Genomic DNA, 27095 nt, shown 5'->3' on the forward strand with positions numbered 1-27095 from the left:
TCCCTCCCACTCACTCACTCCATCCCACTCACTCCCTCCTTCTCACTCCCTCCCTCCCTCTCACTCCCTCACTCCCTCTCCCACTCACTCACTCTCTCTCACTCACTCACTCACTCTCTCACTCCCTCCCTCTCTCCCTCTCACTCACTCACTCCCTCTCACTCACTCCCTCTCACTCACTCCCTCCTTCTCACTCACTCACTCACTCCCTCCCTCTCACTCCCTCCCTCTCACTCCCTCCCTCCATCCCACTCCTTCCCTCTCACTCCCTCCCCCTCCCTCTCACTCACTTTCTCCCTCCCTCCCTCTCACTCACTCACTCCTCCCTCTCACTCACTCCCTCTCACTCCCTCTCTCCCTCTCACTCACTCCCTCTCACTCACTCACTCCCTCTCACTCCCTCCTTTTCACTCACTCCCTCCTTTTCACTCACTCACTCCCTCCCTCTCACTCACTCCCTCTCTCTCACTCCCTCCCTCCCTCCCACTCCTTCCCTCTCACTCCCTCCCCCTCCCTCTCACTCACTTACTCCCTCCCTCCCTCTCACTCACTCACTCCTCCCTCTCACTCACTCCCTCTCACTCACTCTCTCTCCCTCACTCCCTCTCACTCACTCCCTCTCACTCACTCTCTCCCTCTCACTCCCTCTCCGTCCCCCTCCCCCTCCCTTTCCCTCCCACTCCCTCTGTCATTTCACCCTGCCTGTGTGCCAGCTGGGGCGCACACAACTCACAGCCGCACCCGAGCACTTAACAGGCCATTTGCATGTTAATGTGGCCTTTGTATTTCACCTCTTCTTAGGCCCCTGCAGCTTTACTCTGGCCATTGCTTGGATCGCCCTGCCGGCAGCTCCCACAGAGCAGCAGAGTCTCTCGCGCTGCTGCAGACACTTACAAAAAAAAACGTTAAACACAGGTATGATGTCTCGGGGGTCCGCGGGCCGCCAGGAAAGGCTTGCCGGGCCGCCACAGGCCCGCGGGCCGTACTATGAGTACCCCTGCCATAGAATGAAAATATCATCTATGTAGCGTTTATATAATACTACATTTTCAGATAAAATTTCAGCATGAGTGGTTGCTAGTACTTGCTCCTCCCACCAGCCCATATGCAGATTCGCATAGCTGGGGGAGAAGCAAGTACCCATAGCCGAACCCTGTAGTTGTTTGTAATGCAATTTGTCGAACAAGAATGGATTATTGTTCAGACACCATTCTACCATTTGTAATATCATTATCGAGTGTTGGTATAGCGCTATTTGTCTTTTATTTAGATAGTATTCTAATGCTCCTAGACCATCTTTATGGCGGATGCTCGTGTATAGTGATTGAACATCTAACGTCATAAACACATACTCATCATTCCAATCAAGGTCATACAATTGTTTGAGAAAATCCCCACTGTCCTGTATGTAAGTGGGTAGGTCTTTTACAAATGGCTGCAGGAAGTTGTCCACATAGGTGCTGGTATTTTCGAACAAACCGCCAATGGCGGATATGATTGATCTTCCAGGCGGTCGCGTTGGGTTTTTGTGTATCTTTGGTATCAAGTATAGTTGTGGTGTGGTGGGATAATCGTTTTTCAAAAAGTTAAATTCAAGCTTACTGATTAAGCCCATATTCCTCCACCTGTATAGTTCTGCATGATACCTTTCTTGTATTCCAATGATTAGATTGGGGCTCACTCTGCAGTAACATTCCTGATCCTGCAATTGTAACATTGCTTCCTCATTGTACATTTTTAGTGGCCACAGTACTATATTCCCACCTTTGTCCGACCATCGTACCACAATATCAGACCTGGCTTGTATTTTTGCAATTAGAGCATTGTATTCCAGTCTCTGGTTATGGTTTTTGGTGCAAAATTGTCTTGTACTTAGAAGTGACAGTTCTTTTAAATCCTTTATAACATTTTCAGAAAAAAGATCTAGACCATCTTTTAATAAAACTGGCATAAACACAGATTTCGGTTTGAAATGTGTTTGCGTTGTTTGGTATGTATTCGAATTGGCTTGATTTGCTATTTCACCGGGTGTCAGTTGGCTTAGTGATTCTTCATATTCCAGGGCATTTAGATCTCCTAGGGTTGCCATGTCCGCAATACATAAGATATTATCAATTTCTTGGCCAGGTTCCAAAATGTTAGTTTTTTTGTTTGTCCAATTTATAAAATATTTTTGTAATTTTAGTTTTCGTGTAAATTGGAACAGGTCTATTCTGGTCTGGGCATGGTCAAAATTGGTAGCTGTACAGTATGTTAGTCCTAATGAAAGTATTTTTGTTTCACTCGGTGTCAATTCAAGGTCGGTTAAATTAATAACCGTATTGTCCAGGTTACTCTTTAATTCGTCATCCATTATCGTTTCTTGTTCTTTCTGTATTTTGGCTTGGTTTGTTTTGTGGCACCGCCACCCCCAGCGTCTGTCCTTTCTTCTTCTGCTTTTTGTTTTTTGTCTTGATTGGACTTGCCTTTATATATATATTTACTTTAACATAATTAAGAAACTTATCTTGAATTTATTTTAAGTGTTTAAAATAATATAAAAATAAAATATAAAAAAATCTACAATAATTTAAGACATTAACTATTAAAAAATATTTAAACTTAAATTCCCCCACACAATCAGTGCAATAGTAGGGAAAATGTTGGATAGCTAAATAATTAAAACTACTATTCCAACTCCAGTGAGTGTAACAGTAGGTAAAGTGTTGGATAGGAAAGGGGTACAAATTACTTTTTCCACTCCCGTGAGAGCAACAGTAGGGAAAGTGTTGGGTAGCGGAGGGGAAAAAATTACTTTTCCCACTCAAGTGAATGCAACAGTAGGTAAAGTGTTGGATAGCGGAGGGGTAAAAATTACTATTCCCACTCCAAGCAGTGCAACAGTAGGGAAAGTGTTGGATAGCGGAGGGGTAAAAATTATTATTCCTACTCCAGTGATGGCAACAGTAGGGAAAGTGTTGGATTTCGGAAGGGTAAAAATGACTATGTCCACTCCAGTGAGTGCAACAGTAGGGAAAGTGTTGGATAGCAAAGAGACAGAAAATATGATTCAAACTCCAAAAAGTGAAAACTAAAATTCATTAAAGATTATTAAAAAAATCATTTAAAAAAATGAGCAATATTTAAAAATGAATAATTAAATAAATTAAATATATATACATTAACATTATTATAATATTAATTACATATAAAAAAACTAAAAATAATATACAATAATAAATAAATGAATAAATAAAAAAGTTTTTAACTAGAAAATATTTACAAACAAATAAATTAATTAATACATAGATGTATTTATTGTATTTATCACCACACTAATAACAAACACTTTAACATTTCTAATAAATGTTGTCCAAAATTAACATAATTAATAATCAATTAAAAAGATATTATTAATAAAGGGAAAAACGAATAAACATTAATTGACTACAAACACTTTAACACTATGATATCCACAACACACACCTAAATTAAACTCTAATACACAAAACGTATTTATAAATAAAAACTATTGCTATTAACAACTAATAAAGAAGTAATTACATGCATTTAATACCCACCTGTTACCCCGTTAAAAGTAAAAACAACAGACAAAAAATTAAATTACCCAAAATACATATCAAATAATTAACATTAATTAACAAGTATATATTAATTGATTAAATACAAATTACTTCCCACTCTTTACTCCTATAAACATCAAAACAAACACCTAAAATTAATTACACAATTCCCATAATTAATTACCAATTTTTTAAAATTAATTAACATCTAATTATTAATTCATCAATTAAAAATAAATTACTTCTCACCCTTTACACCTATATTCACCACAACACACCCCTAAAATAATTATACAATTACCATAATTAATTAATTACAAATTAATTAATTTAATTAATTGATGGGCAATTATTAATCCATCAATTAAAGAATGACTTCACACCCTTAACACCTATAAACACCTCAAAACACACCTAAAATTAATTACACAACTACCATAATTACTGATTTATGAATTTAAATAAATTAACAATTACTAATTAATTAATAATACATTACTTTATACATTTAACACAATAACATCTTAATTAAACAAATAATAATAAAAAAATCAATAAATGTAATATAATTAAATTACTTTCCACCCTATTCCCCTATAAACCCACAACCCGCTATGGAACTAAAATGCAAAATTAAAATATTTTTTTATAACTAGTAAAATTAATTAACATCTAATTATTAATTCATCAATTAAAAATAAATTACTTCTCACCCTTTACACCTATAATCATCACAACACACACCTAAAATAATTATACAATTACCATAATTAATTAATTACAAATTAATTAATTTAATTAATTGATGGGCAATTATTAATACATCAATTAAAGAATGACTTCACACCCTTAACACCTATAAACACCTCAAAACACACCTAAAATTAATTACACAATTACCATAATTACCGATTTATGAATTTAAATAAATTAACAATTACTAATTAATTAATAATACATTACTTTATACATTTAACACAATAACATCTTAATTAAACAAATATTAATAAAAAAATCAATAAATGTAATATAATTAAATCACTTTCCACCCTATTCCCCTATAAACCCACAACCCGCTATGAAACTAAAATGCAAAATTAAAATATATTTTTTTATAACTAGTAAAAATGTAACACATATATTAAAAATATAAACAATTCTGATACAAAAAAATACAACACATACATATAAAATAAATTCTAAAATACATAACATTAATATTTGTAACAACTATATTTTTGCAAACGATATTAAACAATTAGATATTTTTAACATTGAAATTACTTACCTAAAATCGATATTCTTGACCACGAGAATTTGTATGTCGATATTTCTGACCCACGATATTTGCAACTCGATATTTGTGCAAGTAGATATTTTTGCATCAATATTCTGTGTCTGCACCGAGCTGTATCATGTGATATTTGGCTGAGATTGCCGCCTCACTATGAGTCCCCAATGCCTCTGTCCAGTCGCCGTTGTCTAGTGCCCTAATGTCTGCCTCCCATGTCACTATGAGGGTGGGTAATGTGTTCAAGCTATTTGTGACTAGTGTCTGGTAGACTTTTGCTATTTTGTGAGGCCCCAAGTCTCCCAGGAGGAGTTTACCCTCCAATGGGCTAAATTCTGGATGTCCGTGAGATCTTAAGATAGGGAGTGAGACCATGGCGGAGCTGTAGGCATGGATGGAATTGGCTGCAATGCAGTTGGTGACCAGTTTCCAGCTCTTGAAACGATTTCAGAACTGTACCCCACATTACATCCCCCAGAGTGGAGATCCCATTCATGTCCCACTCCCGAAAGGCCTCCAATTGGGCCACCTGCCTGAGCATGCCACCCTTGCCATAATGGCGTCCTCTCCATCAGCTTCCCCCACCAGCCCATTCACTGCAGAGAGCTCCTCCAAACATTAAATAGCACCTGCGTCCCCCCAGCATACAGGTAGGCGAGTATGGGGGTGTCACCCATCTCCCACCTCTCAACTGCATATGTTGGGCCGCTTTGTGGGCCATACCACCAACAGTTTAGAATCAAGAGGAGGGATAAGGAGTAGTATGAGTATATGTCAGCTGTGGCAATACTCCACAATATGTGGATTGAAAACAGGTTCTGAGGGTAATGCAGGCAGCCCCCCTTTACAGGAATGCACCCGAGAACAGCATCCACCTGTCTGAACCACGACCAAGGAATAGCAAAAGTATAGTTTTGTAAATGATATACGAATCGGGGCAAGGAGGCCATCTTAAAGATTGCTGACCAACCAGTCAGTGACAATGGCAGGAGCGACCAGACGCTCACCTCCTCTCTAACGCGTTCCAATGCATCCCCTAAGTTTCGAGACCATGCCAGCCTCGCGTCCGGAGAGACATATAGCCCCAAATATTTAAAACAACCATTGGTTAAAGTCAGTCCTGATGCCCACTCTGTCATCTCAACATAGCCATTTGCAGGGAATATCATGGATTTCGAGGCATTCATATAGAGACCAGAGGTCTCGCTAAAAATACGCTTGATCTGCAGGATTCAGGCCTGAGGTTTCTGGGCTGGTAAAGAAGAAAAGGGCGTCATCCACGTAAAGGGCGAACCTATCAAATAGCCTTGCACTCCAGTCAAAGCCACTCACCTGTCTATCCAACCTGATCCATAGGGCCAGTGGCTACATGGCTTGTTCAAACAACAGTGGTGATAAGGGACAACCCTGCCTCATCCCCTGACTGATTGGAAATGGGTCGGATGAGGCACCCGCACCCCTCAACATTGCCAAAAGATCTGTATGCAAGAGCACAATATAGGAGAGAAATTGGGGGCCCAAGTTCAACTTCTGGAGCAGAGTAAACAAGTAATCCCAGCTGTTTTGGTAGAAATGGGGAGATAAGACTGAGGGTCAAAACTATGAGAAGAGACCAAAAACAAGAACGTGGGGGAGAAGATGGCAAGAACACAAACAGAAACAAGAGAGTAAGGAATGAGACCATCGCCATGACGACCAGGTCCAAAAAGAACTAGCAAGTCTATATCAGAGGAACACACTGAGCCTACCACACAGGAGCTAACCATTATAAACCTTTCAGACAGAGTTTTGACTGAATCTGATTTATCTGTATTGAAAAAAGGTTTGGGGCTTTGTCCGACCCAATATGGCAATGATGTGGACATATTTTTGTTGATTTATACAAATGTGTACGTTTAGTAAAGCTGAAAGATCACTTAAAAAAAAAAAGATATCCCAGTTGACGGAGTTGAATGCCCTGTCGATGTCAGCAAGAAGCACTGCCGACGGCCTCCCCAGTGGACCAGCAAGAGCGAGAGCATTGTATACATGCTAATGTTATGTCGCATGGCCCGGTTTGGCATGAAGCCCGCCTGGTCAGGGTGGACCTGGTCTGACATGTACTGCATCAGCCTATTGGGCAATGTTTTAGCAAGGAGTTTCAACTCTAAATTCAGGAGGGAGATCGGGCTGTACGAGGAGTGCTCCTCTGGTGGTCAGCCCTGTTAAACTACAATTTCTGCTTGCTGCCAGTCTGGTGGAGGTAACGCCATCTCACATGCCAAATGGAGTGCCCCAAAAGGTGTTTTCCAAGCTGAGGCATAAAATCTTTAAAAGAAAGTTGGCATGGGAATCCATTTGGACTGGGAGCCTTCCCCGGCTGTAGCTCCGCAAGGGCCATGGAGAGCTAATCTACAAACACGGCAATAGGATCATGGATCAGGACCTCTTTCGGGTGTAAACCACTATAAAATAGATGGCAAAGCTCTGAGCTACCTTGCGAGAGCACTCCAGCAGTCGCCCTTGCGCTTCTCGGAGTATGGGTAAAAAAGATTGGTGTTGGGTGGCTTGACACAGCCTGTGTAGTATTTTGCTTGATTTGTTCCCCTATTGGTCTATTAGACTCTGCGCTGCTTCGCCTCCTCTAAAAGCAGTTACTGGTACTGCTGTTGAGAAAGGCTCAGCTGTCACCACACAGCATGCCTGTCAGCCAGACGACTATGGTTGTCAAGCATCCACATTTGCAATTCAAGGTCTGCATAGCCCTGTGCCTGACGTTGGGGCTCCCCATACAGTAACAGATATCTACTCCGTCGGCTTAAAGGCCTTCCGCAACACCACTGCTGAGGACACCATGTCAACATTGAGGGTCAGGCACTCTTCTATAGAGCATGCGATATATAAACCATAAGCAGGGTTCCACAGATGCCACGACGAGAGCCCCCAGCGGAAGGTCGACCGCCTAGGCCCCATATGAAGCTTAAGGGTTATCGGGCAATGATCAACAGACCCATTGTTAGGATGTTGACATCTGACCCCCTATGTCTATGGGATTATGCGCTAGGGAGTAGAAAGCAATTGTGATGGGAAAAAAAACATGAACTGTGAAGAAGTAGGTGAGGCCTCTTCTGGAGGGGTATCACACTTGCCACACGTCAATTAGGCCTAACACAGAGACCCAGGACCCAAGCTTGGACCTGCCTATCTCCACGGTGCTGCCCTGGGTGCACCACCAATCCACCTGGGGATCCATCACGTTGTTCCAGTCTCCCCCCCAGTACTATCTGGCTCCCTCGGCAGATCCCTCCACAATCACTCAACCAGCTCTACAAATGTCTGCCCCAAGGAGGGAGGGGCATACATACAACCGAGAGTAAGTGAATCTCTGTATGTGGTGCCAGTGACTAGCATATATTTACTGTGGCAGTAAGCCCATGTCTTAACGGGGACACTAGGATGGATCAGTATGGCTATAGCCCTGGATCCCCCTGTGAACCCGGAATGGAATCCCTGATTGTAGCCTTGTCTGGCAAGCCAGGGGGTCTTAGTATCAAGGAGATGTGTCTCCTGCAGCAACAAGATATCAGTCCCCATTCCTTCAGCATGTTTTAAAACTACCCCTCATTTGATCTTATCAAGAACACCCTGAACATTCCACGATATTACACAGAGGCTTCCTGCGGGATCCCCACACCTTGTGTTACTCATCATGGGCAGGGTGTGTGTGTTCCAAGTGCTGCATGTTGGCCTGGGACGTTGTGTACAATGGGTCTGTGCAGTTCAACCATATAAACATATATTGTTCCCCAAACCATCCACCCCATACTTAAATAAACAAATAGTACCTATCGCGGGAGGTGTTGACGATGAGCTCCAATGAGGGTTGCTGCATGGCCATTCTCAATGGATCGCCACACCCCACTAAGAAAAACTACTAGAGATTATGGACCTGTATCTAAATGATTGTGGTCCTGCATACTGTGTCCCACACTGCTACCCATGCAAATATTAACAGACACTCCAAGGGTACTGAGTCTCTGCACTGTCCCACTGTTCAGAAGTGAGCAAGAGCCTCTAGGAGGCCAACCATGCCCGAATCTACGGCCTCTCCTCGCATCGCAAACCTGGTCAGGATTTTTTGTTGAGCAGTCTCTCTTGTCCCCTTGTGACAAATCAGAGTCCATGCATGGGGGGGTGAGACTTCAATGTCACAGTTTAGTCTTCCCAACGAAAGACCTTCTTTGGTGAGTCGAAGAACAAAGTCTGCAAATTATACACTACTCTCAAACATGCTGGATATAGAGGCATGTATTAAAGCTTCAATTCCCATAGATGTTGTTTGGATGCTGTAAAAGATTGGTGCTGCTCTTGGACAATTTTCGTGTAGTCGGGGAAGATCATGATTTTTTGAGACTGGAACTTGATCTCACCCTGAAGCCTGGCATGTTTGAGAATTGCATTGTGGGTCCGATCCAACACAGAGCAAGAGTAGAGGCTCCAGCGAGCACCACAGATTGGATCCATTGTGTCAGGAACGTGTCCATGGAGGACCCTTCACAGCCCTCCGAAAAGCCGACGAATCGCAAGTTGTTAAGGCGAGTGCGGTCCTCGGCTTCCTCAACCCGTGCAGTCAGTTATTTTGTGACCACCGTAAGTGTGTTTACCTTCTGCTGTAGGGTCGCCACGGTATACACCTGTTACAACGCAACTTTTACAACTACCTACCATTACAACGCAACTTTTACAACGCATACCATTACAACGCATTGCGCTGGGGGGCGCTCTAGGATAGGGAATAAGTTTAATTTACTATCCAACACCTTCCCTAGTGTCCACGGGGACTGGAGTTGGAATAGTAAATTATACTTACCACTATCCAGCACCTCTAAGCGCTATGCGTTGTAATGGTATGCGTTGTAATGGTCGCGTTGTAATGGTAGGTAGTTGTAATGGTATGCGTTATAACGTCATACATCCTTCGCCACTGAATCGGTCTACCGGCTTCCTGAGGTCCTGATAGAGCATATTTACGTCGGAGCACACTGTCCCAGTCCTGGCCGTGAGCATATCACAGGACTATGTGATGGCTGCCTGGAACATTGCATTATCCGGGGGGTCCGCTGCCGGTCTGCCTGCCCCAGTGGCCGGGGCTGCACCCCTGTGCTGCACATATTTGTCCCTTGTCATGGTGAGTGGTGATCCTTTGGCTAACCAAAGCCACTCACAACGCTCCAGCCATGCAGCCAACCCGCCAGGCCCCCTGTTAGCAAGCACGAGGGGTGGCACAAGCAGCCGACAGCCAAGGATCCTGCCACAGGCTCCCCGCACAGAACAATAGAAGGCCCCAAGCACGAGCAGGTCGGCCCACTTTCAGGTATTAGCGGATGCCGCACCGTAAGCCACACCAGGGCCTGGCCCGTCTGCTTTTGCAACATAGGCACCCACTGTCAATGACACTCCCTAAAGGAGTCTTGACCCAGCTGATCCGATTTCTGGGCCGAGTGCCGGGGGCAGGCCAGCGCCCCCGGTGGGAATGTCCTCCACAAGTCTGCCGGTTGGCTCACCTCCACAAGAAGTACAAAGGGACGCTCCTCTCAGGGGGAGGGGCAAAGTTCGTGCAGACAGCTAGTAGTCAAGACAGCACCATATCCAACTTTTTTCGTAAGCCAGAGCGACCAAGGCTAGCAATCCGCGTGTGTATGTCCAAGGGTATATCGACACCCCAGGCCTCTGCAGGGCCTGCAGCACCAACTGCCAGGCAAAGGGGGGGTGGGGCACAGGGTGTCCCACTTAGATCTTCACATGCAAGGAGCAGCCCTCCAGCCCCCCTCACCAGGATCCTTATCCACTCGTACCTGTATGAGGGCCCACACCATCCTCCAATGTCCCTGGCCAAGGTAAGACCCACCCAATGCACAGCTGGGCTCCACAGTTCCTGGGGGGGGGGAAGGGTCCATCTATGCCAGCTGATGCCCGGCACTCCAGGGCTGCAGGGCAGGGTGCCAACCACCCAGCAGGGCCTCACTCAGCCCCTCCAAGCCCAAGCCTGGGCTCCCTGTGGCCTCAGCCACACCTCTGACAGGGCTGAGTCCTTCCGCCTCAGCAGCCCCAAGGACTGGCAACTCCTCCTCTGGAGGCCAAACACAGTGGGCGGGAAAGGAGAACAAGGACAGCACCTCCAGCACTGCGCATCCCGTGCAGCGTCACCCTCATATACGGACACAGGCGTTGGGCGGTATATGTTGATTCTCCACCTTAGTGTACCGTAACAGCATGATCATTGGGTCTTTTCCTTTGTTCAGTATGCTGCCCTGCGCATGGACGAAGACCAACTGGGTTGACAGTAGTGGCCAGGAATAAAAAAGAGGGCTTGCTTGTGCTAAAAAATGTGAGATAAAATTCCTAACACCAAGTCTTGTGTAGTTTATTCCTGAGATCTATGATGTGGGAAACTAAAAACAAAGTTGTGCGTGTATAGACCCAGCTACTGGTCTATCGCTCTGGTGATCGTGGTCAACATGTTTCAGCCTCTTGGGACTTCTAGAGGCTTTCGTCAGGACCAGTAGGTTAAGAGTTCTTTTGTGGCTCTTAAGGTGAAAGAAAGGGGAGTTTGTAATCATCACCCTTGTTGTTTAAGGTCAGATCTATGGTATCTGTACCTCCGAACTTGGTGTATATTGCTACTTCGGGACACCAACTAGCCAGAAGGACCTATTACGGTACTCTGTGAGAACAACTTGTTCTGACTCTGCTCGTGGTTCCCCGGGTGGAAAAAATTAAATGCCGGATGTTTAACACTACATGTGGGGAAAACTATAATTTAAATAGTCAGGCCACCATATGGCCATTCTCTAGGGTCTGTGTTATCCTCCCTACTAAAAGGTGGCTACCCCTATTTGAAAGCTGGTGAGGTGGCCCATGTTCTGCAGTACTTTGCCAGTCATCCGAAGGAACCTCAAGACATGGTTCTTCCAGCCAAAACAGGCATGATCTCTTCCTCCCTCCTCAGGCCTGCCCTACTCAGCGCCTGGATACCCTTACGGGAGATTAGGCGCACTCTACAAATTTAAACAACAGTATTCATTGTCTAGTTTTGAAGGGAGACCTGCAATGTTCCATGGGACTACATGTAAAGCAAAAAGTGTGCCCTCCAAGTTGGCTGCCACATTTGTCTTCCACTCAGGCTGCAGTGTAATTATTGTAACCCTTTTGCCCTGAGAGCTATTCTAAAAAACATGGAACTGAAAAAGTAGGACAGAATATGGAAAAGAATGGCGACTAAACCCAAGAACTGGGAAGGCAAGACAAACACCGAAAACTAGGGAAGTTAGGTAAGCAAATGGAGCAAAGGTGGGTAGTATGGTGGTACAACAAGGAACTCTAGAATACTGTGCAAGAACTCTGCTCACAGAAAAGAGTAAACATGGAACTATCGTGACAGAACAGGCAGCTCTGGAAAGAAAGACAAATGGTGATACAAAATCAGGGGCAAAGGGGCTAAAGAAGCAAGACTGTTTCTGGGGAGATCAAGTACGAATGAAAAGTGCTAAGCACGCAGACACTAGGAACAAGCCTTCAAGTCAAGCAGCAAGTCAGACCAGGTCACACAGAGTCTCTGCAGCAAGACAGTTGCAAGAACACTGATCACTGAACTCACTGCGAGGATATAGCTGGCAGCTCTGGGGAGGAGCATAGGTGCATAGAGAGCTAGATGAAAGCAATTAACCAGGTGCTGGAAAACAGAGATGCACCTAGAGAAGGAAGGCTGCATTGGAACTTGAAGAGGACTCAAAAAGCCACAAACACAGGAAGGGAAACAGAAAAATCAGAAACAGAGTGTGATTTGGAGTTGGGACAGAGGAAGGTTGAGCAAGCATATGTGTGTGAGCCAGAGAATCCCTAGGGACTAGGAACCATAACACACAGAGCTTTATCTGTAGGAAGTAATTTTGCCACGTTTTGTCAATGGAAAGAATGGTGCTGCAGCATCCCCGCCAATAATATTGTGACCTGGTGGTCGGACCACCGGTGTGGCTGTGCCCACACAGCCATCATGGCTACTGTGGTCCATCGGACCACTGTAGTCATAATTAGGCCCTACATCTGGAATGATATGTGGAGCAAGATGTGCAATGTGCCATGCAGAGGTCTGTGATAAACTGAGGCGAGAGGCATGACCCCACAGGATCTCATGGGTGACACCTGTTGACAGAATTGTAGCATCTAATATCAGCCTACAGACTTGTATTTCTCAACCAGTTGACCCATTGGTGTTGAACCCCTATCTAGCTTAACTCAGCCCTCCCAAACATCTCAATATTATGAATACATTATCTTTCATCATATAACTTCCAGCTTTATATACATAAGCTGGATAAAAGGACAGCAGGCAATGCAGGCCATTATTCTGAGTTTGACCGATACAGGCCATCACCAAACAGTGGCAGATGTCCTGTTGCAAATGTATTGAGTGTATAGATGCCCTATATATTCTAAATAAGGAGTATGGGACAAAGCTTTGGTTGATGTCCGGCATGACCCACACTATAAATAAAGTCTGTAAACACAGAGCAGGGTCTCACACAGAGGAGACGCATCCACAATGGAGGACAACCTTACGTAGAAAGGAAATAGCAGTGTTCCCACTAACATTTTCGCATGCCTTGTACATCACGCAATCTTCCAAAGACAATTTATATCAGAACTCTCTCTTCCATTCTTTTTCATGCTCTTTCAGTCATATTTTTCTAACAGGTTTCACAAATATTTCCTCAATAAGTGTTTCCACACCACCTTCTTTCCTAAGCACATTCCTCACTTTGGTATTTCCTTTTTCCCAAGGGCAGTTTCTACTACACAGATAAATTCTGAAAGCAATTCAGTCTTCCTCTCCTGTTCAGGAGTCCTCCTTCTAGTTGGCACCTATGCTGGTGAGAGATGTTTGCTGCAGGGCCCCAACATAGGCTGATGGCTGGACCAAAGCTATTGATAGCGCAACAGGCTCTATTGCACTGGCAGACATGTTGTTGTTCACCAAACCAGATGATTGGGGACCCATTTATCTTTCTTGCACTGGGGTCCATGCACCTTTGCTAAACCACTAACTAATGCTGCAGCCTATGTGCTCTCTTCAGCGGAGAACATGTACAGTGTCATGTCCCTTACCAAAACCCCATTGGCAGGCATTTCCACATCAGGATGATGCCATTGGAGCGAAAGTAGGTAGTAAAGAGCAAATTTCTCACATGATTGTTCAACCTCCTCTTACCTTGGCATTTCCCAAATGTCTGATTTCACTAGAACAAAAAAAAGTATCATAGCCACAAAGAAGACATGGTTCAAATTATATATTTGATTTAGAATAATACATCAACACAAACAGTACTTTCTTTACCATGCTTTTTAAAAGTTCTCTTTTTCTTAGTCCTAGGTCCAAATCCCTTAAAAAACCTTATAAAAACCTCTTTAGATTTAATTGGGAATCACTGCATAGTTAAAATGGTACAGTCCACATAGCATTTGATACCTTAAGGTACTCCAGCCAAACTCTCATACTGTAAAGATCACGCATAAATGTTTAAAATGTGATGCTTATTACTCCTTTTTGTTTTTTTTTGTTCTAGATCTCGAACTAGAGCGGACGTTATCAACTGTGAGTAAAATGTTTGCTGCTCATATTTAGGTTTGACTTGAGAAACCTTAAATCTTTTAAGAATGTACTCAGTGCGCTAAGTGAAACTGTAGGCTTTGTGAAGCTTTGCGAGCAAGTGAGGTATGCAAGTGTCATGCATGTCTTATGCTGCACTATGCTACCATACAACTGACTGTTTTCTCTTAGGGCAATGTTACTGCTGTTTCAAAGCTAGAAACTAACCTTAATAGCCTGTGTGAATTTCACTATATGGCCTGACATCACACGCATTAAAGTACCTCTGGGGGTTGTACTTCCGTATCCAAGAACCATGATTTTTATAGCATGTAGCATTGTGTCTGTAGATATATGTAACAACAGGCTAATGAAACACATTTGGAGCCATCTGTCATTGCAAAAACCACAGTATGACACAATGTATTCCATTGATAATATAAAAATAAAAATAAGTGGAATTGTCAAAATCACAAACAGCTGTTTATTTTGTGAAGAAAATGAAGACTGGCAAAGTGGATGCAAGCAGACTGAAGGGTAAAATAAACAGGTCGTTTTTGATAACAGCTCAGGGCTGTTGTTGGGTGTACATGACGCTGTTTGGTATCCCCAAGCCTTTTATATCTTGGTATTACAAAGATGCATATAAAGAATTGCAGTGCTTCATCTGTACAATTATACCAAAAATGCCAAGACTGAAATGGCCACACAGAATGCACCGAATTTTTACCTAAAGATGATCTATACAATGAGAGCATGGGGGAAATGGGAATGTATCATTAAATATCTTGTCATTCAGTTGAAGTGATGTCTTCAATGGAGTGCCCAAGGATTGAGTTGGCATTGGCAATCCTTTCTTCACTACAAATGTTATTTATTTGCGTAGGCAGTGAGTTATAGCTTTAAGTGGACATTAAGCTTGCATCACCACAGTAGTATTAGCACCAATTATGCATTGATCTGCCCATTCATCTGTATTTCCTGCTTTCATTCTTCCCACCAGCCATGTGTGCCTGTTCTTGTTATCTGTGACTCTGTGTGTGTGTGTGTGTGTGTCTTATGTCTGTATCTCCGTCTATATGAGTGTCAGAGTGTATGTTATCTGTTTTGTGTCTGCATACATTTCCTGGGTACCTTTACGTCTATTGATCTGTGTGCAAGGGACACTTTGAGCCCCATTACGAGCCTGGTGGTCTATGGACCACTGCAGTGGCGGTCTCCCGACTGCCCTATTAGGAGTCGGGCAGTCTGACCATCACAGCCCACTACAGTCTCCTGGGAACCGCTGTTCCCTGGCGGTATTATGATGGTCAGGAGACCGCAATATGGTTGGCGGGACTACCGCGGTCCCGTCAAGCATATTACAAGTCTCCTCTTCGCCAGCGGTGTCATGGAGGTTCCACCTCTATGAATACCGTGCCTCCCCCACATGGGGATGCATGCAGAGGGCACAACCTGTGTGAATGCACCCGGGTCTCGAGCCCCACCGCTTCTTATATTTTTTATTACCTTTATGAGCTTCCTGTGCTGCAACTCATATGACAAGACCTCTTCCTCTGCGGCCGTTCATTCTGGTCATGGGGTTCTCCTACTGATTTGGGACCCAGTTTTCATCGTGTAGATTTGTGCCGTATGTGCTAACCAGGCTTCCACCGTCACTGAGTTTCGCCTGTCCGTTTTTTCATTTTCCATCTTGGCTATGCATTCCCAGAATTGCTTCTGTTTGTTGTTTTTACACAGATCAAATACTTTAATCCATTCCCTCTTAATCATCAAAAGTTTTTGTTTCCATATTAGGTGTTTATGATTCTGATGGGCTTCTTTGTACGCACTCTCTGCCTCCATGGTCCCTTTTTTTGATATTCCCATTCAATGTGTCTGAGAGTGCAGGTGCTGTCCCTCCGGCTTCTGTTGTATTTCCAGTTTCGTTCTGGATTCCCAGCCATCTTGTGTGTTGTCTTCCTGGCTCCACTTAACAAGACCGCTCGCAGCTCTTTTATCCAGGTTATCCAACACCAGATGGATGGAGTGGATGGCACACTGTTTCTGTGGATCTTGGTTCCTGAGTCCAAGTCTCCCAATTTACTGCAGTAAATGGATTCCATCTGATCCTCCTTAGTAATTTATATTCCTCCACTCCTCCTGTGTGACTTATGAGCTCCAGTTTTTCTCGATGTTCACTCTGGAAATTGAATTCTGGAATGAGCATTGCGGGGTCGCTTGCTCCTTGTTAGTATGTCCCTAGGCCTAAGATCCAGTGCCTGATGCTTTTCCTAATGAAGGTGTAGTCAATTATTGTTTGATTGTTGAAGGTGAGAAAATTTGATTCCATAGGACTCAATTGCTCGAGCCAGACCTGAGCTGAAAATTTGTTCAAAAGCACTTAGGGAAGTTATTAAATGCTCTCTCTGCCGGCGTACCATTTCCGTTATTCAAGCTGAGATGGTGAAGGTTAAAATTCCCTGTAATGGTCATATAAATGGGGGCATGTTCGCATAGCACTTCCTCTAAAATTGCAATAATCCGTTTTGTTGTCCCCAGCTTCGAGGAGCCATTGCTAATGAGATATGAATTGATGATTAAAAGTTCCTTTCTGGATTTGCCATCAAATAGCCCATTTATCACGATATACTGTAGCATATCCAGAGGTTTCCTAATCTCTTTGATGGAAATTTTGAGGGGAGAGGAAGTCGCCTTACGGCTAGAGCGGGCGACCTCGAAGCTGGGGAACCGCGTTTGAGTCTCTGCAAGAACGCTCAACATCCTGTGATTCTAAGCAAATCACCTAATCTCCCCGTTCCTACCAAAAATGAATGTGTCCATCTGTAACGAAATTAGTGCTCATGTAAAGCGCTCTGATTTCCGATTTCTCGAGTCTAGTTCACGCTATATGAAACTCAAAAAAAAAAACAACAATGAAAATCTTCTATTGCATGTTTTACATATATTGCAATGCCGCCCAAGGGCTTGCTGTAGGAGTGTAATTTTCTGGCTTGTATGTATGTGCTAAAAAGCCGTGTATGTGTACTTCCGTAGTTGCTCTGGTTTCCTGCATGCAGAGAAGGTCACCCTGCTGCATCTTTTCCATTGCCGAATTGCTGTTTAATGTACTTGTGATTCCTGCCACGTACCATGTTATAAGCTTGAGGCTAGGTTTTTTTGTTCTCTTTGAGGGGCCTTCACTGTTGTTTCTTAGTGTAATTGCTGTTTTTTGCCCTTTTTGGCATCTTTGGGCTAGGAGTAATTATCGTGCCTGCCCTGCATCGTAGTGGCCTTGTGGGTCTGGTTACTGTGCTAGCCTTTATCTGCTGTGTTACCTTCAGTTACTTTTCTCTCAATGTGGCCTTAATTTTCACTATATTCTATGATGAAATTGTGTAAGGAAGAAGAGATTTCTAAGTGATGGGTCCCCCTTAGCAAACGTTCTCAATTTTTTTGTTGTTCGGGGCAACCAACCTCTTGGATATCGAGCACGTGCGGGTATTTTTCGTCGCCTGGCTTCTGGACCACAATGCCCCATTTTTCAAAGCTGATCATTTCCCGCAGGCCAAATGAGCGTGGGCAGTTGTCTTCCATATTGTTATCGTGTTTTCTGTGGTACTTCACTGTCAGTAAGTAATAACTTTATTCGCCATAGTAGTATGGGCTCAGCCCTTATGATGTCAGTGATATAGGGCAAACCCAACTCTAAATGGCATCCAAATTTAGAAGAACCCTGGGGAACGGCAAGCAAATACCTTAGAAAACTATTTTCTATTTTTTGGAGGGTTTCTACCTGGACATAGCCCCACACCCCTGCCCCATATGTAGCAGTACTGATACATTTTGCTTTATAAATATGTGTCAGCTCTTCAGGCGCTCTTTTTCCCAATTTCTGTGTACATTTTACCAGGGCCATAGTTGATTTTAAAAACTGCAATTTTCTTGCCTCAATGGCTTTTTTCCAAGTGCCCTTCTCGTCTATTAGGACTCCAAGGTATGGATAGGTCAGGGAGTGCTCTATTCTGGTATTTTCAAGATAAATTGCTTGGGTTTTACCTCTTTTATGGCTACAATTCATAATGAAAGTTTTTTTAACATTAATTTTTAGATCAAGATTTGACATAAACAAATTGTATCGGACAGTGAGCGCTGGAGTGCGGGCGTGCGGGCAATAATCACTGCGTCATCCGCGTAGAGGAGAGCGGGGATCTGACGATGTTGATTTAAGGGTAGATCCTTGGGCCCCTCCAACATGGCTTCTTCTAGGCCATTGGTGTAGAGAATAAAAAGGAAGGGGGCCAATACACAACCTTGTCTGACTCCCCACTCAACTGTAAACGGTGCCGTCAGCTCACCACCCGTGCCAAATCTAACTCTTGCTGTGGCATTTTAGTACATCTCCCGCAAGAATTTAACCAGCAGTAGGTGACTCCCATTTCTTCCAAAATAATCCATAGCTTCGAATGGCCCACGCAGTTGAACGCAGCAGTAAGATCAACGTCAGCCAGATGAAGGCTTCCCCCTTTGCGTCCACATATTTACCCTTGATCAGGGACAGATTTAGAACCTGCTCAACGGTGCCCAGACCTTCCCTAAATCCGTACTGAATGTCGGATATGATCTTATTTTCCTTGGACCAAAATTGTAATCGTTCTAAAAGGATACGCCCCACAGTTTTTCCAAAAGTATCCAGTAGGGAAATAGGGCGGTAACAGGTTGGATTCTGACGGTCGCCCTTTTTGAATACTGGTACCAAAATTGATTTTGACCATGAATCCAACAGGCCGATTTTACAGGTTGCTTCCAAAACCCTAAATAATATTGGGGCCCAGAGATCTATGTTAAATTTATAGAAATCAACCGGGACCCCATCGGGGCCTGGGGCTTTTCCCCCTTTACTGGCTCCTAATGCATTCTCCACTTCGTTTAAAGTAAGTTCCAAGATGAGTGGAAAAGAGGGGAGGCTATTTATACTTGAGTTTGTCCCCGAGAGGGGGAGTTCAACGAGCGTGGCATCCACGATCCTGAACATTTTACAAAAATGAACAAGCCATGACGGTTCATCTGTTGTAACCTCTATTTTTTTTGAGTCACTGGGACCTGAGAGAAATGGGGTATTTAACACTTTCCAAAAAGCGGCACTGTCTTTTAAACGGCAGCTTTTATGCAATTCTGCCCAAAGTTCCTCCTTTAGTTCCGACTTTCTTAGTTGTATGGCTTTATGGTAAATTTTCCTAAATTGCTCAATCTGTTTTCTATCTCTAGTCTGTGCATTAAGAGCTTTTTTCAAATTTGAGTAGGCTTTGGTGCAGTTAAAGTTAAACCAGTCATACTGGTTATTTTTTACTCCTTTCAATTTTATAATTAATGCACGTTTTATGGAGTCAATTATCAATAATCTCCTGTGGGGAAGATTGGTCTGCCAAACAAGTGGTTATTTCTCTCATAGAGCTCTTCACTGCTTTTTCTGTAACCTCTACCAGATCGACCTTTGCCCGCTTCAATGCATAACCATTCAATCTGCTCATTAATAAGTTTTCCTCCCCATAGAGATAATTCTGTTTATTTCTTCCTCCTATTGTCGGGAGGGAGAGGATAACTGATATAGCGAAATGATCGCTAAATGCACAGTCATGGGTTATAAAGTTCGAGATAAGAGAAGAAGATGTCCCAGTTAAGAAAATAAAGTCTATACAGCTAAAAGCATCGTTACCGTTAAAGGTTGGTGACAGCGGAACCATAGGGGATACTAATTCATTGGCCAAAGTTAGTTGAAGGCTCGTAATCGTTTCATTTAGACAGGCCCAACCTTGGGAGTGATTAAAATGGGTGATAGTTATATAATTCTCATCTAAGAGGCCGCATGTTATATTTTCATTTTTTAGGCAAAGTGTCAAATTAAAGTCACCCCCCAGATGATGATAGGGTTCTTTCCTTGGTGATGAGTGTTAAAATCTAAAAGAAATTTACTGATTTCCTTTAATGTGGCAATCAGCTGAAGCTGGGTTAGATTATTATAAAAGTTAACTAACACAAGGAGATCAGCTTTGTTTATATCAATTAAGATTATCTGGTAATTAGTCTCTATTTTTAGAGAAGTGATTTCCCGGATTTCAATTAAGTTTGTAATGTATACTGCTAGTCCCTCTTTTACGCGCCCCGATGATGATGGTAGTGCGGGAGAATGGTATGTTTAATAGCCACTTAGATGTATAGGTGCAACAGCCCAGGTTTTTTGTAAACGTACAATTTCGTAATCCCGGATAAAAGTGAGCCATTCTCCTAAGTTTGCTTTTGAGAGGAGTCCAGCGATGTTCCAAAAAATAATTTTAAGCGGGACTCCTTAAACATAGGCGGGTGACGGACCCCCCTGTCTAGTGGCGGTGCGGGTTTAGAGAGAGAAATCAGGTGGTAAACCCCACTGCTTGCTTCCCTTGTCCCTGGTATAAGCCCACCGCTTTGAGCTGGTTGTCAGTCTATTTCCTCAAGGGAAGATAGCTGCTCAAATCTATTTGTTGTTAATACTGAGCCATTCCCTTCTCTCCTCAAGGTTACTTGGGGTTTATAGAAAAAGCCCAAGGGAAGCGCCGAAATACTTGGGTGAAAAGATGAACGGACCTCTTTGTTGTTTAGAAGAAGGCAAACCAATTGTAGGGACCTAAAATGTACAACAATACAATCACCCTCAATTGTTTTATGTGTAAATGTAAATGTAAATGTATTGCGATTTATATAGCGCACGTATCACCCGAAGGCATCAAGGCGCTTGCTTAGGGAACCCGTCCTGGTATTCCCCTGTGAGAGGCCCCAACAGGGTATCCGCAAGGTGAAAGCCAGGCATCCCGCCGCGAGGGGCTGTTGTGGAGATTAAGCAAGCTATTGCCCAGAGTCGCAGAGTGTGAACCCGTGAATCCAGTAGGCACCGGAGCGAGAATTGTCGAGTCCGTGGACATTTTAGGACTCAAGACCCCGCTGAGCCGGGAATTGAACCCTGGTCCCGGGCTGACCTCTGCTTCCAGGTCTGCCTCCTTTAACCAGTGAGCCACACTTCCCATGTCCCATGTGAGGGACCTAACCAGCCCACCCTACAAACCATAAGTATTTCATTGGAATAATCAGGATTGAAACACTTATATTTGGACAGCCAGTCTACCACCTTGTTTCGAAGTGATAACCAAGATTCATTTTGTCCCTGTTTTAAGGCTGGGACCCCTGAAAGAATGAGAACATATGGACAAGAGGCTGGCAGTAAATCCAATGTCACTGTGTTCAATAGAGGTCTGGCATTCGGTTCATTTACCCTATGTAATAACTCTTGACTACTTGTATTCTTAAGACTGGAAGTGGGCATTGAGGTGTGAGGTAGTGCGTTGTGTCTTAAGGGGGTTCTCAAATCTAGTTCCCTTTGTGGTCCTAAGATAACCTCCCGGGAGGTCTGGTTTAAGCCTTCGCTTTGTGCTATAGGATCATCACTACCATGTATAATGGGATTTAGATTAGCTGTGGGTGTTTTGAATGATTCTAAATCCTTCTTTAATAGGTCTAACGTCTGCTCGATGGCGCTATATCTTTCATTAATAAGAGAGGTTAGTGTGGTCATCATGGACTGCATGTGTACTTCCACGATACCTTTAATAAGGTCTTCTATGGCTGTGTTTGAATCATTTGGGGATTGTGAAGGGGTATTAAAGATCGTAGTAGGTGGATCAATGCTAGCAGTTGCTCCACTGCTTATTCTCCTCAAAGTGGATGCTGAGGAGGTCTTTACTCGTTATATGTGCCAACGAAGGGATGTATTGAAACGGTTTCAAGATATTTGGCCTTCCTGGTGACGTAAACTGTGAGCAAAACAACACTTTCTGTGGGGCCACTATGTAGACCAGAGGAGCAAATTCTTTATTTCTAAAGAGTTGTTTGGCCCTATTTTCTGTCTGGACCCCATTCATTCAGTCGCTTGGCAGTGCCCAGTTTGGCCAGTCTCTATTTGTCTCCACTTGCCCGTTGGTCATTCTTCTTGTTTCATTTAGCTCTTCCTGCATCGCCTGACAGGCTACATCTGTGCTCAGAGCTCCTACTTGTCTCATGGACCCTCCAGTATCCTCATGCATGGGCCTGCAATCTTGTTCCAGGCCCCTTCTGGCCGCCACTTGGGCTAGCTTGAGCTCTTTTCTTTCTGGGTTTTAGCCGGGGGCTTGAACCGCTCTCTCTCCGTCTTCCTCAATGGTCATTTATTCGTGGTCTCGTATAACCCTCTAGGGGGCCTCTTTTGTTTTTAAAAAATTGGGAAGAATTTTTTTTCTTGCGGGCATCTTCTTTCTTGACTGTTTTTTCTTCAGTCTTGAGATACTACTCCCAACTCCTCTGTGCTTGGGTTTGCCGCAGCGTTTTTTGCCTTTTCTTTAGCCTTTTTTCTCTCATCTTGACAACAGTTTATTGTCCTTATTTGTGGGGCTTGTGTTGTTAGTGCTCCCAGTTTTGTTGCCCTCTGAGGTCCCACTCATCCACTGGGGTCGTTTGTTGTTATTAATGGTATTAGGGCTACTGGTTCTCTTTACCTCAGCTATATTTGTGTTGCCGTAACTCTGTAGGATGGTGGCAGTTGCTTGGACCTCACCTGAGTTTGCTTCTTACCTTCGGCTCCTTGGGCTTGTTTGAATTTCATGTGCCTTATTTCTTGTGGCCATTACCTCTATTTCAGTGTTTGTTTCTGAGTTTATTTTGAGTCCATTGTTTAAATTCAGATTTTTCAGATCTGTGATCAAGGTTGTCAAAACGTCCGGCACTGTTGAGAGCTTCACCACAATATCTCTACAGTGGCAGTCCTGTATGATGACTTGTTTTTCCAGGTTTTCCAGCTTAATGATGATGTTTGCAATGGCCAAGGCTATAGTTTGCATTGTGTTCATTTGGACCTCAAATTTGTGTGTCTGCCTGTTGAGGGTGTTAGTGGATGATGCAAATGTGTCGTTTCTCGAAGACAACCGGTTGTCTTGATCTTTGAGCAGGTCCTGGCTTATCTCTTTGCCCTCCTCCTGATAATTTTCGGGTTGCATGTCTATTGTATCCCTCCTGTTGAACAACCTTGGTCCTTGCTGTAGCTCTTTCTCATATGACCATGCCGAGGGTAACCTCTGCTCAGGTCATCCCATTCCCTTGAGGACTGTGCGCTGGTTTGTGTGGCTTCAATTAGTTCAATTTTATCACTTTCTACGTCGGCTGCTTTCATATGTGTTTCCGTCGCGGGACCTCCATCGCCTGTCTGTTGTAATGACCTTTAGCACGACGGCTTTAAAGGCAGCTCACTGAATAGATCACGCTCTGCACAAGGCATTACTAATAAACCAGAACAAAGTTCTTTCACACTGGTGTCATCCACACTTGCCTGTGGGAATTGGAAAATGGTATAGGCACCGCCTTTGTTGGTGTTGTCCGTAATGTATATTTCATGCGTTGGGACTACAGCTATGTTTTCGCCTTCAGCGTCATGGCTGGCAGCCTGGCTGGCACCTCTTGATACCTTCAAATTTCCCCACAGGTCCAGCTTATTGCCCGTGACTTGCTGGTCTTTACTGTTCTATTTAAGAAAAACGTCAATAACCACATAACATACACACACACACAACAAAGTAGCTTCAAACCATCACATAAATGTGTGCAACAAGAAAGAAGAAAAAAGTGTGAGAAATGGTTAGAAAACACCTCACATACGCAAACCTAAGGAGCTGTTGGATGGTACTCGTCATTATGCCCACGCTATCATCATCTGTTGCTTTCGTGGCCAAAAAGAAAAAAGGGTGTGTGTGCTTAGACTTCCTCAGAGGTGAGAAATCAAACAAGAAAAGAATCAAGAAAATGTGACAAACAACACTGAGAATGTATGACTTACTTAGTGCCCACTGGTCCACAACCGTGAAAAGAGAAAAATCATTCTCACAATTAAAATGGGGTACCCCTCACATGCAAAACATACCTTGATTGAGTGCCGTGAGTGTCCTCAGGTTAAAAGAAAGGCATGTATATGGTCACTCCCACCTACAAAAGGATATCTGTGCCTGTATGCTTTATCTGTGACTGATACACTCCATTGGAGCTAATTTCTCCACTTCACTTACAGTAAGCGTCTGTTGCTAAAAAATAATGTCATCAACTTCATAGAAGCCAAATATATCCTCTGCCTGTCTCTTGGTCTGCGGCCCACCAAATCTCAGGCTGCCTGAAATCTGATTCTTGCTACTTCCTTCCCGTGTCCTGATTATAAGAAATCTGGGTTATGTTTTAGGATACAAAGGCGATTCTGTCATTGCCTCAATCAAATGAGACAAGAGGTTCCTTGTACCTTTAGAAAACAAACTGGTGTCAACTTGCCTTCCTGCATAGAGTGCTGGAGATAATGGCACTCATGCTCCCTAGCTGGACCTTACAATATTGAGTATTTATGATTCCTCTCACAATCTGCTTAAAATGCTGTGCCTACAGAATGTGGTAGTGACAGCCCTGTTGTATCTGAGACGTACGAAGATCAATACATATTTTTGATTAATTCATTGAGTTCTACTTAGCAACTACCCCAACCTCCCTGGTCAATTGATTCAACTGATACAGGACACATATGAATCTCTAATAGACTCCTTCACACCGCTTGTCTGTTCTTGGTTTCAAGGAGGCTGTTGTTGGCGGTTTAGACTTCTCGGAGGCTGGTGTTGGCGGTTTAGACTTCTCGGTCCAGACTGCGTGACTTTAGAACTCTGTCTTTTAGCATTAAAGCAGTAATGACGACCATTTATTCCCATAGGTTATTAAGATCTTCCCCTTTAATATCTAAGCCATTAATACTATCCACTGATTTTCAGTAATATCTTTGACATTATTCCAGAACACTGGTGGGCAGTTTGATTACTGGACTGGATATGAGGAAGGAGTTCTATCTTTCTCTTGAAAGAACACTGAGAATGTTTCACTTCTTTATTTGGTGGCGTTAACATGTAACTTAGAAAGTGTCATGTTCCATCCTATTGTCAAAAAGATTATGTGGCGTTTTTTTGCTTGGTCTATCTAGCATCTGAAATTTGAGACCTTGGCCTCAAGGATGCCCATTATATATCTTTTTCTCTAATTTCAGGTTGTTCAGGTTTGCTGTAGATGGATGTTGTTGCCATAAAAGTTCTGCCGCTCAGTAAGGCTTCCTTGCTTCTGTCAGATCTTTGGAATACCATTGTGTAGATTTTATTGTTTCATTTTTTTAGAACTTGGCTACAGACAGTTTTAGCTTTCAGTGACCTGACTTATCATTTCCAGTACACACACAGTGGGCTTTGGGTCAACACCCTGCTTATGAGTGATTGGGTTTATTGTCTCTCTCAATTGTCTCTTCCTGATTTAAATATTTTCTCCCTATTCTTGTGTTTGTCCCTGCCAGGAACATTTTCAGTCTCACAGTGTTCTAATTGGTTGACTTGTATTCTCACTGCTGATGTTGAGAACTACTTTTTTCTTTCATTCTATGCCCTCAGTGGCAGCGCGTGGGTTTTCATGCTCTCGCCCTGCTTCCTTCTTGCTTATGTACATACATGTGAGCAGAGCTGCAACTTGCACTGCCAGTGTGCTACGTGTATCTCCGTTCATTGAACTATGAAACAACAGCCAAAGGCCTCTTCCTGCCCATCCGTTGTTCTAGACAACCTCCCTCCCTCCCTCCCTCCCTCCCTTCCTTCCTTCCTTCCTTCCTTCCTTCCTTCCTTCCTTCCTTCCTTCCTTCCTTCCTTCCTTCCTTCCTTCCTTCCTTCCTCCCTCCCTCCCTTCCTTCCTTCCTTCCTTCCTTCCTCCCTTCCTCCCTCCCTTCCTTCCTTCCTTCCTTCCTTCCTTCCTTCCTTCCCCTTTTCTGTATTTAAGCTAGGCCTGCCTCCCCACATGATGTAATAGTTGTGTTTATGTGAGTACCAACTGCTGTTGCTATGCACATATTTCTCCTCTTTTCTGTGTGTGATGAAGGCCTGCCCTGCTGCTGTCCATGCTGTACCAGTGTGTTAGAGAAGCTTTTTGTTCCTATTGGAACTAAAGATAAGTGCATGTACCCCGAATGCTATTAATATAAACAACCTTCTGTAGCTTCTATTATATTTAAGAGAGATATTCATGACATTGATTTCCGTGTATATATATTTTTAATTAAAAAGCAGGCTTCCTTGGAGTCGTCACCAGGTCTGCATGTGGAGCGAGGACAGACTCATTTGGCTCTGACAGATCTGACCAGTTTGACAGACCAGCATGTTGCAGAACCACTCTCACAAGTGCCTGCATCAAAAATATGTAAGAACCAAAAATGTATATTGTATTTTATATCCTGTATTTTTTTTGTCCTTTATTTTCTCTATCTATCTATCTATCTATCTATCTATCTATCTATCTATCTATCTATCTATCTATCTATCTATCTATCTATCTATCTATCTATCTATCTATCTATCTATCTATCTATCTATCTATCTATCTATCTATCTGTCTATCTGTCTATCTGTCTGTCTGTCTGTCTATCTAAAAAAAACAAAGGTTAAAGTAAAGTTATAGTTAGGTCAATATCTCGGTGACAATAATAATGTTTTGAACCGAAACAAATGCAGAAATAACTCTAACTTGC

The 27095-nt window shown here is 43.2% G+C and overlaps 1 protein-coding gene across 1 annotated transcript in view; it reads left to right on the forward strand.

Moving 5' to 3' along the window:
- The window catches only part of IQCK (IQ motif containing K), a 647452-nt gene that overhangs the window by 69899 nt on the left and 550458 nt on the right, over window positions 1–27095 (forward strand). The window contains exons 5-6 of the mRNA XM_086940789.1: window positions 14457–14485; window positions 26635–26767. Of these exons, the coding sequence (XP_086796915.1) occupies window positions 14457–14485; window positions 26635–26767 (162 nt within the window). The remainder of the gene's footprint in view (window positions 1–14456; window positions 14486–26634; window positions 26768–27095) is intronic.

The sequence above is a fragment of the Lissotriton vulgaris genome, chromosome 10 (assembly GCF_964263255.1).
Source record: "Lissotriton vulgaris chromosome 10, aLisVul1.2, whole genome shotgun sequence".
Taxonomy (NCBI): domain Eukaryota; kingdom Metazoa; phylum Chordata; class Amphibia; order Caudata; family Salamandridae; genus Lissotriton; species Lissotriton vulgaris.